Here is a 20,367-nt window from a genome sequence, read left to right as displayed (position 1 = left end):
GCCCAGGCTGGAATGCAATGGCGTGATCTTGGTTCACTAAAATGTCCACCTCCTGGCTTCAAGCAATTCTCCTGTCTCAGCCTCCCAAGTAGCTGGAATTACTTGGAGCGTGTACCACCACACCCAGATAATTTTTGTATTTTTAGTAGAGATGGGGTTTTGCCATGTTGGCCAGGCTGGTCTCAAACTCCTGGCCTCAAATGATCACCCGCCTCAGCCTCCCGAAGTGCTGGTATTACAGGCGTGAGCCACCGTACCCGCCCCTATTTTTTTAATCTACTACTTTATCCACCTATTGTTTTCCCTTCGTGGCAATGAATACAGCCAATCAGAGCAATATTCTTTGTTTCATTAATTCAGTCAATCAGCATTTACTAAACCCCTGCCATGTTTATGGCACTAACTTGATGATAGGCAGAGCTACCAAAACTGAGGAAACGGATATCCTGCCATAGGCAAAAAAGCACGTTTGGCTGGCCAGACATGGTGGCTCACACCTGTAATCCCAGTACTTTGGGAGGCCGAGGTGGGTGGATCACTTGAGGTCAGGAGTTCCAGGCCAGCGTGACCAACATGGTGAAACCCCATCTCTACTAAAAATGTAAAATTAGCTGGGCGTGATGGCGCATGCCTATAATCCCAGCTACTTGGGAGGCTGAGGCAGGAGAATAGCTTGAACCTGGGAGGCGGAGGTTGCAGTGAGCTGAGGTCACACCATTGCACTCCAGCCTGGGCAACAAAAGTGAAACTCTGTCTCCAAGGGAAAAAAAAAAAAAAAAAAGTACATGTTTGGAATCCATAAAATTCTTAATAAGATCGATAAGATCATTGAGCACGCATAAGAAGGACAAGATAAAGCTGGAAAGTTAGGTTGCTATGGGTTACTAAAGGCCTTGCATACCAGACTAACAGGCTGAGTTTTTTTCTCTAGTTAACAGGAAACTATTCAGTTGTGTGCATATGTGTATGTATGTATGCATATTTGGCTTGGTTTTCCAAACCAGGTTTTGACATAAGAACATCAGTTTACAGAAGGTTTTCTGTTCAGTTCCTTTCTCCTCAACTTGTCTTTATTCATCTTCCTAGAACTTGAACTCAGCTGCTGCAGTCATCACAAAATCATTTGGTTAATACAAATTTTGGGAAAATGCCTGTGTGATTCCAGCATGAATGGTAGAACAGGTCTGATAATGTTGTGACTCCAGTAAGCACTGCATAATGAGGTAGCCATTCCGTCCAACAGTAGTTATGTGCTCAGTAATTCATCCTGTTGTACACAGCTCCTCTCCTAGTCCACTGTTACTTTGAGCTTATAGGAATCTTTCCTCACGCTAAGCAATTACATAATTTAGATTCCAAACGGTTTTGATTTATACTCCAGATCTGAGTTCAAATCTAAATTGTTAAGACTATTTATAGTTTTTTTTTTTAATTTTGTAAGGAATATGAAAAGCCAGGACTATGTAAACAAAAGAAATGTGGCAGTCTTAATAAGGCATAACCATAAAACAGATGAGGGTAAACCTCCCTTGAAAACATTTTGATAATATGTTTTCTACGATTTAACAGGTTTGGACCAAAAATCTAGCACGAAATCTGATTCATTCTTTCTGGTAACTTCCACTGAATAGATGTTTGAGATGTCTATTTCATTGACTCAGTAAATATTAATGAGCAGAGTGATACAAAGATGATATGCCAGGCCTTGAGAATGCAATGGTGCCAAAAGGAGGCATTGTCTTAGCACTCAGGAAGCTTACAATCTGAGATCTTATGTAAACCAAATTAATAGACTGACACCATGTATGAATAACTGAAAAAACTCTACGTAAACCAGGCTATTTTTTTTTTTTTTTTTTTGAGACAGAGTCTCGCTCTGTCGCCCAGGCTGGAGTGCAGTGACATGATCTTGACTCACTGCAAGCTCCGCCTCCCGGGTTCACGCCATTCTCCTGCCTCAGCCTCCCTAGTAGCTGGACTACAGGTGCCTGCCACTACGCCCGGCTAATTTTTGTATTTTTAGTAGAGACAGGGTTTCACCATGTTAGCCAGGATAGTCTGGATCTCCTGACCTCATGATCCGCCCATCTCGGCCTCCCAAAGTGCTGGGATTACAGGCGTGAGCTACCGCACCCAGCCAAACCAGGCTATTTTCATAACACATATCTCTTTATTAGGAAACACTTTTGCTATACCAAAAAATTAGTATATACACAAATATTAATGCCTCCAGCTATAAGAAATAAATATTACTAGGCCACTGGAGTTCAGTGATATGGCTAGGAAGACCACAAACACATTGAGAATACTTGCAGACAGTCAGAGACACTTTCACATGTCCCATCGCATCACCACCATAGGTTCATTCGAACTTTCTGGTCCTTCATCTCAGTTGTTCATTTAGGAAACAGAGTGACAGTAACTATAATGATCACCGCCAATATATGAGCATCATTGTCGGGGGCAAAATGTTGCTTTGGGGTCAGACACATCTCAGTTCAAATCCTGACTTTGCCACTGTGTGACCCTTAGGCAAGTCTCTTGATGATCTCTGAACTCTCATTTCCTCATGTGTGAAATGAGGCAGAGATGGAAACAGTGGCATTGATTGCAACTTATGATACTGATAGTGGAGTGTCCTAGAGAGTCTGTTCTTTCTAGTAGTTGTAAATGGAAGTGACCAGAACTTGCCCACTGGCTGAAATAGAAAAAAGAAACATTTGGAAAAGCTGAATATTTTATATCTATGTTTACTCTTTATAAATGGAAGTATACCTAAAATATGCTAGAGAGCTTGGTCAATGAATATGCTTTATAGAGTTTATCAGCTAAAAGGGATAGTATAAGAAATAATATGAACTAGTATATCATTTAAGAATTGAACCTATTATGAGGGTTAGCATTGTCTCTTTTGGGATGAGTGAATAACACTGTCACAGAGTGTACAATAAAACAAAACAGCAAGGAGTAAATGACTCATGGAATATATCCATGGAACAATTAGAAACCAAATTTAGTAAGTACTAGATATTAGCATCTAGTGATTAATGTCACTAAGATTACATCAAATTCCTGTTTCCTCTGCTCCTGGAGAATACAGGACAGGTGACAGATTTCTTAGGAAATGCTTTTCCTAATGCCTTTTTCTTTTCATCAGACCTTTGTCTTTTTTCAAGTATGAGTTTACATTTTAGCCAGTGTTACAATCTCTCTATTTGTAGGTAGACAGATGGGGGATAGGAAATGAGGAATGGTGTCTGGCTCTTTAATTAAAGACATAGAACCAGAGTTTGCTCTTCGAGCTTACTGGCAAGGCGCATACGCACACGTGCACATACACACACATACACACACAAAGTGCATCTGATAGATGAAGCCAAATTTGTAAAATTGTATCCACAATCATAGTTTCTATGGTAACTGTATCTTAGGCCCAGACACAAACAGAGCTGGAAGGAGATGTCTGATTTTATTTTCTGCTAAGACAATCATAACAGAGACAGTTCAGGTTATTAAGATGCCATAGCCCAGTGTACATGCAGCTAGTACTTGGATGGTGCTGCCATAAGATTTCATGCTTAAATCCCAATAAATACTTTATAATTTCATAATTTGCAGATTGCTTTGCTCTCTTTGTCATTCTGCTATAAAATCATCATGTGCCTACACACAGTTACTATATTAATGAGGTGTTAGTGGTCAACATAAATGTGGAAATGATGCAAGATAATTTTTATAAATGTGCACAGGTTAGAAGGGACTTCCAGGATGTCTGTTTTAACCCTGACATGTTACAAGGAAGGAAAATGTAGGCACAGAATGGTTAAAAGACTTATCCAAGAATTATTTTTAAAATATTTTATTTGCTGTATTTTTTAAAGTAACAGATGTTCTAGACTAGTCTATAAGCTGAATACCCAGTTATTTGACAGAATTACTGAAATCAAATTACAGAAAACAAACACTTCAGAAACAATAGTTTGAATGAATGTGTGTTCTTTCGCCTCTCTGGATAACACATTTGTAAATACGTAGCTCAGCATAATATACCACATACTGCCGAAGATAAATAATCAAACATCCTATTTTGATGAGCTTCCTTTTGTTTAAATATAGCATTTCCCTTAGTTCCCCTAGAAACATATAGCATTTTAGCAAAATGTCTTAATATTTGAAGATGCTGAAGTCCAAGTTTATAACTTTTTAGAAGTTTTTATTGTATTGATTCCTTTAAACATCTTCCAGCCAAATCTATAACTAGGTAAGAGCAATAGAATTAGAAGAAAGCTTTTGGAAATGTGGAACACTGCTCCAAAATATCTGTCATGATACCAACTTGAAATGAAAGGCACGTTTCCTAAAATGGCATCTAAATTTTTATACTTTGCATCTTAATCTTATGATGTGTCTGGCAGCATGAAACTCATTTTTTTGTGATGGATCTAAGACATATTTGTAAATGAGGATGTTATATATAGGTGAATAAGCCGTATTGCAACTTTGGCCTCTCCCAGCACAGCAGCTTTTAAATTTCCTGAGGAAAATTGGCTTAGAGGACATAAATTACAAGACTGGCAAAAATGTGTCCTAACCTATAGAAACTGGAAAACATGTTCATTTTGAATTGTTTCCGCTTTTCATCAGCAGACATTTGCAGGAAAATCTTGTGTAATTTATTCTTTTATTTTTAATGAATTGTTTAAAACTGTTTGAAAAGGCATTATATCTTCTCCTCTGCCATTAATCTATATAAATGGGGAATATTGGGAGGTTAAATGGCCTCTTTAGGATATTGCTTGATGAAACTGCTGATTCTAGCAATGCCAGGCTACAAACACAGACTAATTTAAGGAACCCTGAATGTAAGCAGCAAGCTCTTTGCTTTTGTAGAGAAATGACTAATAGCTTTATTTTAACAAGGCTCTTAACACCCCAGCCGGCAGCAGGCACTGAGTGAATGAAATTGGGGGAACTCCCATGGACTAAAAGCACCTTAATTCAACATTCCTTCCAAACACCAAGCCCTCCTGATAGGCTTGTCACAGGCTGTCATAATCCAGCCAAAGAGGGTCACCACGTGCAAGGCGCACCGAGGTATGAGCGCTTTAAGTTGTTTTGAATAAGCTCTCTGAAGTTTCACTTCCTGAGCTATATCAGTAAAAGAAAGATAAACATGCCCCAAATCCAGGCGTAAGTTCTAACGTTACACTGTTGTGTAAAAGGCTAGATTTCTGTTATGGCTTAAGTCAAGATTGTTTCTATCAGACATATATTTAGGTCATTACATTAAAAAGAAAAAAAAAAAACCACTGCATGATACCAAGTAAGATAAAAGGATTAAAAAGAAATTAATTGGATCAAAGCTGCTGACCTTATTTTTTTGTGATGAGGGAAATTACCTAATAAGGAGTTTTTCAAGCAGGAATATTTCTGAGCCTTGTTGAGCACAGAGAAAAATGAGAAGTGAGCTTATAAATGCCTGTGTCTGTTTTCTCTCCCTCACTCCCTCTTCAAGTCGTCTGACTTCCTAAAGACTTAACCACAACTTCTTAAAACTGGCTTCCCTTTAGCAACCCTCTATCTGCAATTTCCTATCCTCCATTTGCAGCTCTTTGCAAGAATATTTGTACCCAACACACTACTCTATATTGCCACCAGTTCTAACCAGAATATTAAGAATTCATCAAATTATAGGAGGTTACATGGATTATGATTTATCCATATAATGGGATATTATATAGCCATTAAAAATCGTATTTTAAAATATATTCAATAGCGGCCGGGTGCAGTGGCTCAAGCCTGTAATCCCAGCACTTTGGGAGGCCGAGACGGGCGGATCACGAGGTCAGGATATCGAGACCATCCTGGCTAATATGGTGAAACCCCGTCTCTACTAAAAAATACAAAAAACTAGCCGGGCGAGGTGGCGGGCGCCTGTAGTCCCAGCTACGCGGGAGGCTGAGGCAGGAGAATGGCGTAAACCAGGGAGGTGGAGCTTGCAGTGAGCTGAGACTCACTGCACTCCAGCCTGGGCGACAGAGCGAGACTCCGTCTCAAAAAAAAAATATATATATATATATATTCAATAGCATACAAAACTGTCAATAATAAACAGATAAGAAAACAGCTCTATATGCCATTAAAATATGTATGTGGGGCCGGCGCGGTGGCTCACGCCTGTAATCCTAGCACTTTGGGAAGCCGAGGCAGGCGGATCACGAGGTCAGGAGATCAAGACCATCCTGGCTAACATGGTGAAACCCTGTCTCTACTGAAAATACAAAATAATTAGCTGGGCATGGTGGTGAACGCCTGCAGTTGCAGCTACTCGGGAGGCTGAGGCAGGAGAATGGAGTGAACCCGGGAAGTGGAGCTTGCAGGGAACCGAGATAGTGCCACTGCACTCCAGCCTGGGCGACAGAGCGAGACTCCGTCTGAAAATAAAATAAATAAAAATAAAATACGTATGTGTTTATAAATGTTAACAGAACATTTTGGGGTGGTTTTCCACAATAATCATATAAGGGAGAAAAAAATGATTAAATTTATTTTTTTTAAATAATGGAACAGAAATGTATCCCCATCATTTTCATTAACTAACATTGAATCCCTGAGGGAGAGGACTTTTTCTCATCTCTGTCTTATGGTACTTCACATGTTACTCCACCTATGAGACACTAACACGTTTACATATTTGAAAGTATTAATCTCATTCCATAAGTGTGACAGCGTAAGACAGTACAATCAGTGGTTGTTTATTTATTAGAAAACTAGAAAGGATTTCAGCACCATAGAGCCTGGCTTTCTCTCCCCATCAATCCACTGAAATAACTCTCAATAAAGCACCAATCACCATCTCATTGCCGATATTTTTGCAGATTTTATAGTGGTCTCTGTTCATTTGCAGAGAACAATGTCTACTGTAGCTTAAGAAAGAATACATTTATTACACCATAGTAATGAGCTTATAGAACCATAAGGGAGGTTAAAGAGAAAAATTCTTGGATAAGCTTTCGGGAATAATTTTCCAAGCCACACTCCAGAACTGAGCTACCGGGGGAGCTGTTGCTATTTCTTTGTAGGAAGTTTTAGACTGCAGAGTCGCATGTAGGGAGCCACCATGATTACGAAGATGCCACCTCTCCTGCCACCAATTCTAAAACCAACTATAAAAGTTACATTTCACCCCCAAAACTAGCAACATTACAGCTGCTAAAGCTGCCACAGGAAAACCAAGCATCTCTCTCATTTAGTCATTCTTGCCATAATAAACTGTGGAAATAGGGCCATTGCCTCATTTCTATTTCCCAAATGTTATGGCCTAACTTAAATCATGCCAGTACATTGGCTACAAGGGAATCCAGAGAAAGGTAGTTTGTAGCTTTCCAGGCTCTGTAATTCAAGGTGACACCCTACAAGAAGGGTGGATTGGGTGAAGTGCACGAACACACAGTCCCTGTCTTACTGAAGCTCTTGACTGTTTTGACACTGTTGACCACTCCCTTGATGAAATTCCTTTCTTGGTTTCAACAATAAAACATTTTCCTTGTTTTCTTCTGAACCAACTACTTTTTCTCAGACTTCCTCCTGGGTTCAGTGTTTTTGGCCTGCCCCTTGAATGACGGTGTTCCTAAGAATAGTATTAGTGTTCCTCTCTCTCTTCATTGGGTGTCTTGTCTTTTATTTGGTCCCTATAGACTCTTCCTGGGCATTCTTCTCCAAGCTTTCAGTTACCATCTGTATGTTGAACATTTTCCAATGCTACATCTCTAGTCCAGACTTCTCTAAGTTGCAAACCATTATACTCAACTATCAGATATCTCCATTGAATGTCCCAAGTCAAGTTTAATATGCCTAAATATTCCCTCCTCCCACCTCTACTCCAAAATCTGTTCTTCATTTATTCCTGTTTTGGTGAATATTACCAAACCCATGTAGTTGCTAAGCTCAGAAACTTGGGCATTATTCTAAATATATCAGTCCCTTTAATCCACAGTCAATCCTATTGATCTTACCTCTTTGAAATCCTAATGACACTCTCTTGTCTTCATCCTTTGAAAAACCCTCTAGTTTACGCTGTTACAATCTCTGGCTCAGACCTTCACTGAACCCTCCAAGTTATGGCAAGAATAATCTTAAAAACTATAAATTCCCAGAAGATAAAATACAAGAAAATCTAGGTGACCTAGGGTTTGATGATGATTTCTTAGATATAAGACCAAAGGCATGATCTGTGGAAGATAAAATTAATATGTTGAACTTTATTAAAATTAAAAATTTTTGCTCTGTGGAAGACACTTCAAGAGAATGAGGAGAGAAGCTACAGATTGAGAGAAAAAGTTTGCAAAAGACACATCTGATAATGAAGTATCCAAAATATAGAAAGAAATCTTAAAACTCAACAATAAGAAAACAACCTAAATAAAAAATGGGCCAAAGACCTCAACGGATCCCTCACCAAAGAAGATATACATATGGCAAATAAGCATGTGAAAAGATGTTCTACATCACATGTCATCAAGGAAATGGCAAAACAACAATGAGATATGACTACACACCTGTTAGAAGGGCTACAACTGGGAACACTGACCATACCAAATGCTGACAAGGAAGTGGAACACCAGGAACTCTCATTCATTGAATTCTGGTGGGAATTCAAAAAAGTATCAGCACTTTGGAAGACAGTTTGGTGGTTTCTTGCAAAACTAAACATAGTCTCACCATATGATCCAGCAATCGCCTTCCTTAGTATTTACCCAAAGGAGTTGAAAACTGACATCCACACAAAAACCTGCACATAAATGTTTACATCTTTATTCATAATTGCCAAAAGTTGGAGGCGACCAAGATGTATTTTAGTAGGTGAATGACTAAATAAACTGTACTACATCTGGACCCTGGAATATTACTTAGCCTTGGGAAGAAATGAGCTATCAAGCCATGAAAAAGCATGGAGGAAACTTAAATGCATATTACTAAGTAAAAGAAGCCGATCTGAAAAGACTGCATACCGTATGATACCAACTATATCACACTCTGGAACTGACTATGAAGAGAGTGAAAAGATCATTGGTTACCAGGACTTGGGGGAAGGAGTGATGAATAGGCAGAGCACTTAAGATGTTTAGGGTCTTGAAAATTCTCTGTATGGTACTGTAATGATGAATACATGCCATTATACATTCGTCCAAACCCGTAGAATGAGTAACACCTAGAGAGAGCCCTAATGTAAACTATGGGCTATGAGTGATTATAATGTATCAGTGTAGGTTAGTGAGTTGCAACAGTTGTAGCACACTGGTGGGCATGCGGGTAATGAAGGAGGCTATGCATGCATAGGGGTGGGACTATATGGAAATCTGTATACCACCTTCTTAATTTTTTTGTGAACCTAAAACTGATCTAAAAACTATAGTTTCTTTTTAAAAATTGCAGTGGTAGTGGTAACAGTAATAGCCACAGTAGTAGCAACAGTAGTATAGTTACTAGCTAATAGTTTTCTTCACACCCTGTTTCTACCTTTGCAACATCTTCAAATTCCCTGAAGATACAGTCCTTTTGTTATGCCTCCATGGTTTTTCACTTCTGTGCTCTTTACTTGAATGGCTTATCCTACTACTTCTACACCCTTCTGCCTCAGAAAAACTCCTCCTCATTCATCTTCAGGTTTGAGATGACGCTTCAACACCTGTATGACGCTGTCTTCAACTCTCCCAGGTGGACTTTGGAATTTGTTCCCGCAGATTCCCAGTGCCTCCTTCCTCAGACTTCCACGGTGATCTCATTGTACCATAATTGTTTGCAGGCCTGTTTCCATGAGAAGACCCGCTGGATTTCTTCATTGCTTTGAATACAGTGAATGACTGCATTAATGATGTTGCAGTTTCAATGGAGAAACATACAACGATACACACGATTAGTGAAGGACAGAATAATTTTTTATGTGCAAGTATGCTGCCTATCTTTTGAAGCCTGGTCCAAGTTCTGGTACTTCCGTGAAGTTTTTCCTGACACCTCCAGGCCTCACCTGTGCTACTGCTGATAACATCCTGAATGGCACTTAATATTACATTGTCCTCTTTCATTCTTTGGTTATTTCATTTTGAAAGCTGCTTTCCTAACAAGATGGAAAATTCCTTAAGAATAAGAATCACCTTACGTTTCTTACAATGTTATATGCTATTGGGTATATTTAATAGATGTGTGTATGTATACTATATATAAACATATATATGTGTGTATATGCAAATATATATGCATATTTATATATGTATGTATGTTTTATGTATATTTTAATATTTTAAATGATATTTTAATGTATATATGTATATTTGTATGTATATACATAATCATATATTATAAATACATATAATTATATGTGTGTATATATATATACCCACACATAATCTGTTCCTCGAGGCACCAGAACAGTAACAGGCATGTGGTCTCCTCAAGGCAACAGAATACTGACTGCTATTATCATTATGCCAGGACAGTTCTGGATAACAGTGCTAAAACTATTAACTTGGAACTTTATAGCTACAAAAAAAAAGCTCCGTTGGAATATCCAGAGCTATACTATGGATACTTAAGCATAGTGATTTTCCAACAACCACAATTAATAACCTCAGCATAGTATTGATACTTGCAGGAATTCTCTTTCCATAAGGAACAGTTTAAAAACACAAGAAAGCAAACCTTAGGTAGGAATGGATGAGGACAATGTTTGTCCTTCACTTCTTCCTTTTCTATTGTTTTTATCCCCTGTCTGTCATCATCCATGCCTCTGGTTTTGGTAGAAAGTTCAGAAATTTAAACCAAGGCTTTTATCCTCGTGCAGAGAATTCTCAATCTCTCTGTGATTGCTTTAAAGATGTACAGTCTTCGTCCCTACCTATGTAGTAGCTCAGTGGACTCTTGCCCTCTCAGATAACCCCAGTGTCTCCTGTTCCACCTATTGATAAAATATAAAGAGGTTTTACAGGACACACTCTAAAGGTCCTCCCACAATAATTAAACACCAAGAATAGTCTTTCTTAATCTAAGTGCATGTGTATACTTGCTTTGCAACATCTCTCCCCATATCCCCAACCCCGTATACACACTCTGCACAAGCTGGGATGGAATAGTGGTTTTATGGAGAGCTGGCACTTTGGGTAAGAAGAAAATAACTTCCAGGTGGTTGAGTACTAGCTAGAAAAATTTTCCCTACTGACCTTGACACTGTTAGTTACTTCCTGTGCTTACTGGCAAAATCTCTTCCTTCCCACCTGATAGTCCAAGTTTTCTATGTACTCATTCCATGCCCCTGTGTGAGGGATACCCAAGAGTAAAAGCAAGCACATGATTGGTCCATGTGATGCCGGGTGTTTTGAGGTGAACAGGTGGGGAATCGGTCAGTCAACAAGTACTTTTAAATGCCTGTTACGTGTTCATCCTGTTTTTAGTTGGTATGATAGCTATAGAGGGATGAGATATAATATCTTTTCATTCAAGAAACTAACACACAGTATTGAAAACCTACTGGGGCCAGTCACTGCCCTTTAGGATCTCAGAGGCTGATGGAAAAGACTCCAAGAGAGGTAAACACAGGACGTACAGAGGAAGGGACAAAAACAATAAAGACCAACACTAGATAGAAAACAGTTCATCACTTATGTGTGGCCGTTCGTAAGACAGAGGACTGAGGTTCAGGATGGTCCGAGGGGGCATCATGGATGCTGTGGAGTAGACAGTTGATTGTCAGCAACCCCGGTTAGTTAAGAAGGGTTTTATAGAAAAGGTACTTTTATTTATTTGTTTGTTTATTTATTATTTGAGACAAAGTCTCATTATGTCACCCAGACTGAAGGGCAGTGGCACTATGTAGGCTCACTACAACTTCTGCCTTCCGGATTCAAGCGATTCTCCTGCCTCAGCCTCCTGAGTAACTGAGACTACAGGTGAGCACCACCACACCCGGCTAATTTTTCTATTTTTAGCAGAGATGGGGTTTCACCATATTGGCCAGTCTGGTCTCAAACTCCTGACCTCAGGTGATCCACCCCCCCTGACCTCCCAACAAAGTGCTGGGATTGCAGGTGTGAGCCACCGCACCCAGCCAGAAAAGGTGCTTTTAAAAATACGGTCTTTTCACAGCCAAGAGGAACTATAATGGCGTGAAAACTAAATGTAACATACTGGATGGGATCCAGGGACAGAAAAATAGCATTAGTTAAAAATCTAAATAAACTATAGACTTTATCTAACAATGTATCAATATTGATTCATTAATTGTAAGAAATGTGCCAAAGTAATGTCAGCTAGCAGTAAGAGGGAAACTGGGTACAGGACATATGGGAAGCCTCTATACTACCTGTTCAATGTTTCTGTAAACCTAAAACTATTTTAAAAACTAAATTTGGTTTAAAAAAAAAAGAAGAAGAAAATGGTCTAGCAGCCTACAGAATATTCCTGGCGTGGGGGACATGAGGGAGTCAGTTTGACAGTGACCCTTTTTTGAAAGAAGTGACTTTGTTGTTTAATACCATGTTTGTGGCTTGATCATCAATTCCTATAGCAATGCAGAGTTCTTGCTTCTCCGTGGTTGATTTTTGGCAGGCAGCAACAGCATTTGTGCACTGATTATAATTTCGAGATGCATTGTCAGTAACCAGGGTGTATAATGGATCTTCATCTCTAATTACTTTTCTCTCCACAGGTGCCTGGAAAGGGTCCAGATGGGAATGCACACAACCTCCGCTTTGAAGGGATGGAGAGGCAGTACGCATCCTTACCCAGGTAGATCACGGAGGGGTCTCCCATCTCCAGCTCACCTACAAATGAAGTCTTTAGAGAAGTCTACATGAAATAGAAATCTGGCTTTGAAATAGGGAATATGTTATAATTTTGCCTTGCTGCCGTCTGCTGCAGCCCTAGTTCCATCTTCACAAATGTGCTAATAATTGAAACACTTGTGGGTTATTTTTAAGGGGAAAAAATAGTATATCATTGCAACTGAACATGTCAGCAAGAATATTGGATACTAAATGGAAATCCTAAGCCATTGCTATAAAAATGGTATCGAGCATCCTGCACCAAGCTTAGAGACAATCAAATAGTAAATCCTCTGTCCTAGGAGTTACCCACGAGGAATGGTGGACCAGTCTTAACCTTGAGTTTCATGTGGGTGTTAAGAAGCAGGAGAGAAATGTGAACTTGGGAAGGTGTTCTTTGCCTGATTTAGAATCTGACCTTGTTCTCAAGGCAGTAAGCAAATATTGCTGAGAGGCACAGACCCAGTGGGGGAAAGAAACAACTGTGTGGGGAAAGTTTGCTGGACCACCCTGGCCTGACATGAGCCACTCATACTATAACTAGACACCCTTGAAAATGAGATACGGTTCTCGAAAGCTTGTGCTGTTATTGGTGAGATGAAGAGGAATTTTAGTTTGCTATCAGTAGCACATGACAAAGAAACAGCTTTTCCAAGAGTGCATGCAGTCCAGCTACAATGGGAGTTAGGTGAGGAGAGTGTGAGAATTAATGCATCCAAAAGAGAAACAAAGAAAGGTTAATGCCAGGCTGAAAGTTGCAATGTTTTCAAATATTGCCTTTTAAAGGGGTGGGGGAAAGACCCCAAGTAGAGCTGCTTTTCCATCAAAGCTGAGCTATTAAAGTGCCAACCAGAGATAGAGTGACTGTTTGACATTGTATGTTGACTGTACCTCTGTGTGTGACCTTACAAAACGAACACCCTGAACATTACAATGGGCAAAGCCAAAGTGACCATCTGCTCTTATAAATAGTACGTTATTTTCAAAAGTAATGAAATCTCAAATCTAGAAGAGAAGCATTTTTGTCCTGATTAGGCAGGACACCCAAAATACAATATTTTTAAAGCTTTTATAAAGTTATATTTTATTTATCTTCCTGTTTTTTCTTTAAGAGATGTTGTCTAATAAGTTTTTCTCATTTGTAATTAACTTCCTGTTTCTATTTTCCTTGGCTTTAGTACAACTGGCCTTCAGTATCTATGGGTTTCACATCCATGGATTCAATCAACCTCAGATCGAAAATATCCAAGAAAAAAAGACAGTCACAATGGTACTGATCATGTACAAACTTTTTTCCCATGTCATTATTCCCTAAACCGTACAGTATAACAACTATTTGCATAGCCTTTACATTGCACACAGTATTATAAGTAATCTAGGGATGATATAACGTGTATGGAAAGATGTGCATAGGTTATATAGTAATACGATTCCATTTTATTTCAAGGACTTGAGCATCTGTGGATTCTGGTATCTGAGGTCGGGGGTTGGGGTGGGGGAGGTGCAGTCCTAGAACCATTTCCCCAAGGAATGGGGAATCATCCCCGAGGGACGGTTACATTTTCTTTCATTTTAAAAATGGAAGCGGTTTCCAAAAATTTGTTTTACATATAAGATTTCCGGCTTTCACTGCTGAAGTATATGGAAATTGTGGTTAAGGCAGATGGAAAATAGAATGTTCTTATGAGAGAGAATAAAAAAAGGAAAACTGGAAACAGTTTAAAATCTTTCTGACCAATCTGCACTCAGAGTGCAGAAACGGAGTTTTGGGTACAATTCAAAGGCACAGAAATAGCATTTAAAATTCTATAAATGTCACTCATTCATTCATTCACCGTGTATCTGGTGATCACCTAGTATGTGCCAGGCCCTGAGAATATGGAAACTGGAGGCACAGTCCCAGTCCATCCTCAGGACTCTACTGTTAGAGTAAAGGAGTCAAGCAAATTAGCCTTTTACGGTAGCGCAACCAATGCTTCTGTGTGTAATTGTTAACGTAAAGTCTTCTGAATTTCCAAGTCTTGTTTATTTTCACTAATCCCTGAAATGCTCACTCATGACTGACTCTAAACAAGTATATTTTAGGATTAAACACTGTGGTGGGGGTTTTCTGAGAAAGGTAATACATTTATGCTGTTTATGGCTCTTTATGAATGTATGAATTGACAAAATCCTGCCAGCCCCAGAATAAAACTGTAGCTGAAAGGGAAGCATCTCAAACTGGAAATAATTTTAGCAAAAAGTTCACTCACATGTTCTCACAATGGTGAGAACAATTAATTGCACGTGCAAAAAAACCTTTACAGCTACCTGACAACCAGAGGCAGCCATGGTGGAGAATAAATAAGGCTCAGCTAAATGCAAGGGGGACCCCTAGCAGTGGCTTTTAAATGGGGACACTGCAACACAACATCTGAAGAGGAGATGCAAAGCTCCCTCCCAGGCACTGTGCCCTGGTCCATGGGTGGGGGCTCCAAATTCAACTAATGAGATGCAGAAAGCAGAGGCCAGAGACGCACTGCTGACTTCTGAAAGGTATGCAGATGCTGCTCTGAGTGCCAGTGACATTTACCCTGGTTTTCTTGTCTTTCCCCCTGGAGATTTTACTGTCCACTTAATTGAATCACACCAGCTCCACTGCTGTCTCCTTCTGCCAGGAGAGCGAAGCGAGCACATCTCGGTAGGCACCGGATCCCTCTTCATCACAGAGGCAGGGAGCTTTGAAATATTTATGGAGTTAAATTTTTAATTAAAAATAGAAATAAATCCATCTATAGGAAGTCGGCGGCCAACCTTATAGGGAACTTAATATGCTACTGACTGATTGGGTTCCTATGTTGCTTGTGCAATGCCTCACAGTAGTTTTTAGAAACAATTCAATAACATTGATTTCTCTGCCAAATTTGGAGTCATCGACACAGAGAGAAAATGCCCCACAGCGCATGGAGTAGGTGAGCAGCTCTGGTCAAGGGACACCCTCAAGTGCTTTCATGGAACTCTTGTCATCTTTAAAGCGGGCCCATGCAGCCCGCTGCCAGGCTAAATGACATTTCACAAAATAAAGCCAGAACGCTGGCCGGCACAGGAAAAAGACAATTCCCAGCACTTGGTAGTTACGAGGTTGCCTAAGGCTAAGGGCTAAGCGATGTTAAGTGTTATTGTTAAGCAATGTTAAATCTTCTGCCTCCTAAGAAAAATGACTTCACTTCTCTTCTCCTGAGGGTGCTGTCTTGGAAAGCGGAGTGTGGTTGTAATACAACCTCCTTCGTAAACACCAGACCTGTACAGGGGCCAATGTTTTACCAGCCTGAACAGCCCCCAGTTTTCTTGATAGTAAACAGAATGAAATCAGCATTCCTTTATTCTTGCCTGACACAAATTATTACTCACCCTAGGTGAGCAGGGAAATGGCTGTTTCCTAGGCTGCTATGATGTGCGAACATCGAAGTATGTGTTTTTGCAAATGGCTCCTTTTTCACTCCAGCCTGCCAGCCACTCACAATTCTCCCAGGTCCCATTCTGATTTCGCAGGCCTCCTCTCTCCACGCTTCCCATCTCAAGCCTCCATCATTCCCACCTGGCCCATCCCTGGCCCCGTGGGATCCCATTATCCCCCTCTCTGCAGATGGCTCCGTGCATCAGCACATGATATTGCTCTTCCGGACTTAGAGTCAAGTGTGGAGTCCTAGGGAGTGAGCAAAAGGCACTGCAGCTCTTCTGTGGTCCTGTGTGCGTGGGCGGCGAAAGGTTGCTGGAGAGACTTGTAAAAGTTCATTCATGGGTTCCACTACAAAATTCACATTATGCAGCGCAGCTGGGTCCCTGCTGGCGTCCAGCATTTTTTGTAGCCATGTTGTCAACTCCCCTGACTATCCCACAGTGGCCATTCCAACCCTTTCTACTCCCGTTAAGTTCTACGAAGATGACTAAACTCCCCAAGCCCAGTCTCTGGAGGTGACCTCACTTCCTTTCCTTTACAACCTTGAGGCATTCAACATTAGCCCCTCAACTTCTGCTCCCGCAGCTCAGACTCCTACTTCCTCGCTCACACACACTTCCCAAGGGGACGCACTGAGGGCCTGAGCTCGGAGCCAGGCCATGATTATAGCCCCACCTTCATCACTTACCACCTGTGTGGCCTTGGGCAGTGATGGAATTGCTCCAGACTCTGTTTTCTAATCTGCAAATTGGGGATGATATTAGAGCCTCCGTCTAGTGCTGGTATGAGTATTAAATACAATAATACAAGCAAAACCCTCAGCGAAGAGCCTGTGTAGTGCATTGAAGGATTTTTTATTGTTAGCTCTTTTTTATTTCTGGGGACAAAGTGTGCCTTCCTGTAATGAGGCACACCCACACACCAGAGCTCATTCTCCCTGGCTTCTTGAGGACCTTGAGCCACCAACTACCCTCTCTCGGTAGCATCTTTAATCCTCTTGGCAGTTGCTTTCCTTCCCCTGCCTACATCGGAGATGCACAGCCTCAGCAGCACAGTCTGCCAGGAGTCCCCACTGTGTGGAGAAGAGGAAGGAGCACCTGCATGGGGATATGCTAGGGGAACTCACTGAAGCTGAAGGATTCACTGACTCAGGAAAGACCAGTGGTCTGGATGGTCAAGTGCAAGAGAACATAGCAATCTACTGTGATCTGAGCGATAAGCTGAGCTAATGGACATGATAGTAGACAGCAGTGCTATGGAAGGGAGATTATAACGGATACAGGATGCTGACTCGGCTCTAGGCAAGAGGCCAGGGCTCCTGTCCAGCAAGACTTGAGTGCAGGAGTAGGCATTGCTCCAGTAGTGGAGGCCATACCCAGGGAGAGTTAACTAGGAAGGTGGAGCGTGATGCTCTGGCTCCCAGAGCAGACATGGCATGACAGCAGCACCCTATTCGCTGGTGGGAGAGATCCAGAGATACTACTAAGATAATCCTATTATCTCAGGTCTGGGCAGTGCTGAACATGCAACTACCAGGACTTATACCTCAGCAGGACTCAGGTGGCAGGACTACCCCAATAAATTGACTCTTGTATGTCAGAGAAAAACAAAGACCCTTGGTCAACCTTCCTTTTCCCACATTTCCTAAGAAAAAGTGGCCTATACCTGTTGGTTCTATTTCCACTCAACCCACTCACACTATAGCCTCTTGCCCCAGGCTTCTGACCACACCACTGATACTTCCACCAGATTCGGCTTCCCGCCTTTTGCTCCATGTGGATTCTCTCTGTGCCGTCTCCTCCATTCCTGCCAATTCAAGGCCCATCTCTATGATGATGATTCCAAAAGTGCCTGACATTCATATCCCACTCTTGTGACTCCAGTTTGAGCCACCTGTTTGATATACCCCTCCTTCTGCCTCTAAGACGCCTCCGAGTCTCCCTGCCAAAACCCATGCCATCTTCCTTGGCTCTTCTTCCTTTAAAATTCCATAACATTTGGTTAGCACCTTCCCAGTGCCCTAAAAACACCCTGAATTAGGTTATTATTCTCCACTGCCCCTTTCCACCCCATTGAACTATAAATTCCTTGAAATAAGAGATTTTGTTTTATACCCATCACTTGTTACACCCAGAACCTAACATAAGGCCATGTATACAGTAGAGTCTTAATACATTGCTATGCAGATGAGAATAGTTTTTTTGGTTTTTGTTTTGTTTCCTCTACCCAGGTGGAGGCCTAAGTATGGGCCCCATCACTGGAGCAATACCTACTCCTGTACCCAATTCTTGCTGGACGCTCTGATCTCATCTGTTGCCCATGCTGGAGTACAGTGGTACAATCTCGGCTCACTGCAACGTCTGCCTCCCAGGCTCAAGCATTTTCCAACCTCGGCCTCCAGAGTAGCTGGGACTACAGGCACATACCACCACACCCAGATAAATTTTGCATTTTTTGTAAAGGCAAGGTTTTGCCAAGTTGCCCAGGCTGGTCTCAAACTCCTGAGCTTAAACAATCAGCTTGCGTCAGCCTCCCAAAGTCCTGGGATTATAGGCATGAGCCACTACACCTAGCCAAGAATAGATATTCTTTATATACAAGGAAGTTATGAGAAAGAAATTCGCCAAAGCTTTTTTGACAGTTTGTTTTAGAGTGCTGTTTTCCAATGTACGTAATGATTTTTCATGAGAATATATCTTTTCTCTGAAATCAACAGAAGTCCATACTTCTTTGTTTTTTTTGAGATGGAGTCTCACTCTGTCGCCCAGCCTGGAGTGCAGTGGTGCGATCTCAGCTCACTGCAACCTCCACCTCCTGGGTTCAAGTGATTCTTCTGCCTCAGCCTCCCAAGTAGCTAGGATTACAGGTGTGCACCACCACGCCTGGCTAATTTTTGTATTTTTAGTAGAGACGGGATTTCAACATGTTGGCCAGGCTAGTCTTGAACTTCTGACCTCAAGTGATCCACCTGCCTTGGCCTCCCAAAGTGCTGGGCTTACAGGAGGGAGCCACCACACCCAGCCCAGACTTCTAAATAGGTCATCCCTAGTGAGCACTTACTATGTACAAGGCACAGTTCTAAATGCTTTGCATCTTCTGACTGACAATGCTCACAGCAACCCTGCGACTCAGCAGCACCCTGATAATTATCCCCATTTCATAGGGAAGGTCACAGGCAGAGAGAGGTTAAATAAACTTGCCCAAGTTCAACAGCTAAAATGTGGCAGAGTTGGGATTTGAACCCAAACAGTCTGGCTGCGAGTGTATTCATTGTAACCCTTTTGGCTAAGGTTATGAAGTTCAGAGTTTAATCCATACTCTGCACCTATCATATTCCCTTACGTTATTTGCTCACCTGTTTGTATTTCTTACTAAAATGTAAGTGCCTTTGAGGACAGGGACTGTGACTTCTTCATCTTTGTATATGACACAGAACATTCCTAATATACAGGTTAAGTAATGCCTTTCAACCATCTCTGTAATGCTGTCATAAAAATCAATTCTTTTTTCAGTTCCCTTGGGCCCTTTGTTTGAAATATGAACAGTTTAATGTGTAATTGCTAGATGAACATTAAGCAATATACTTTGCCTACCAAAAAGAGAATCCTGTTTTGTTAGAACACTCCTGAGAGATGAAAAAACAGTGTCTGCAAATTGGTACTTTTGTTCTTTAAGATTAGAAATATCTCCCCAGAAGAAAAAAAGATGACAATAAATTTCCTAGTGAGTGCTGCATGAGCAGTCCTGTGGAGAGAAAGACTCCCTTTCCTGAGGCTGACGAGGGACAAAGGCCTGCTCGGGCCACGTTCGCCTCCAGTCCTCGATATTTCTGTAACCCGTATTACATAAGTTACTTGGGAGAAAAAAAGGTCTCTCTGAACATCTCAAGCAGCTTTCAACTTGGCTGTGCAATGGGAAGCAATATACTAGAGCAGAGTTTGAATAGAAAGAGCAACTTTAGAAGTAGCAAGCAGCTAATGCTTGCTTCCTAGGAACCCATAATGAATTTGCTTTCTAAGTACCTTCCTGGTGTTTTCGCATTGGGTACGATTGTATTCATTTCAGAAGAAATACGCCATAAGAGCATGCTTCCACTTTAATGTTTCAGTTGGT

The 20,367-nt window shown here is 41.0% G+C and overlaps 1 protein-coding gene across 4 annotated transcripts in view; it reads left to right on the top strand.

The window, feature by feature from the left end:
• PARD3B (par-3 family cell polarity regulator beta) overlaps positions 1 to 20,367 on the top strand; it is a 1,137,826-nt gene that overhangs the window by 1,053,670 nt on the left and 63,789 nt on the right. For all 4 annotated transcript variants that reach the window (XM_033230595.1, XM_033230594.1, XM_033230597.1 and 1 more), the window contains one exon: positions 12,701 to 12,780. In XM_033230595.1, the coding sequence (XP_033086486.1) occupies positions 12,701 to 12,780 (80 nt within the window). The remainder of the gene's footprint in view (positions 1 to 12,700; positions 12,781 to 20,367) is intronic.

The sequence above is a fragment of the Trachypithecus francoisi genome, unplaced genomic scaffold, assembly GCF_009764315.1.
Source record: "Trachypithecus francoisi isolate TF-2019V2 unplaced genomic scaffold, Tfra_2.0 Lachesis_group13, whole genome shotgun sequence".
NCBI lineage: Eukaryota > Metazoa > Chordata > Mammalia > Primates > Cercopithecidae > Trachypithecus > Trachypithecus francoisi.
This window is presented reverse-complemented; position numbering and strand designations above follow the sequence as displayed.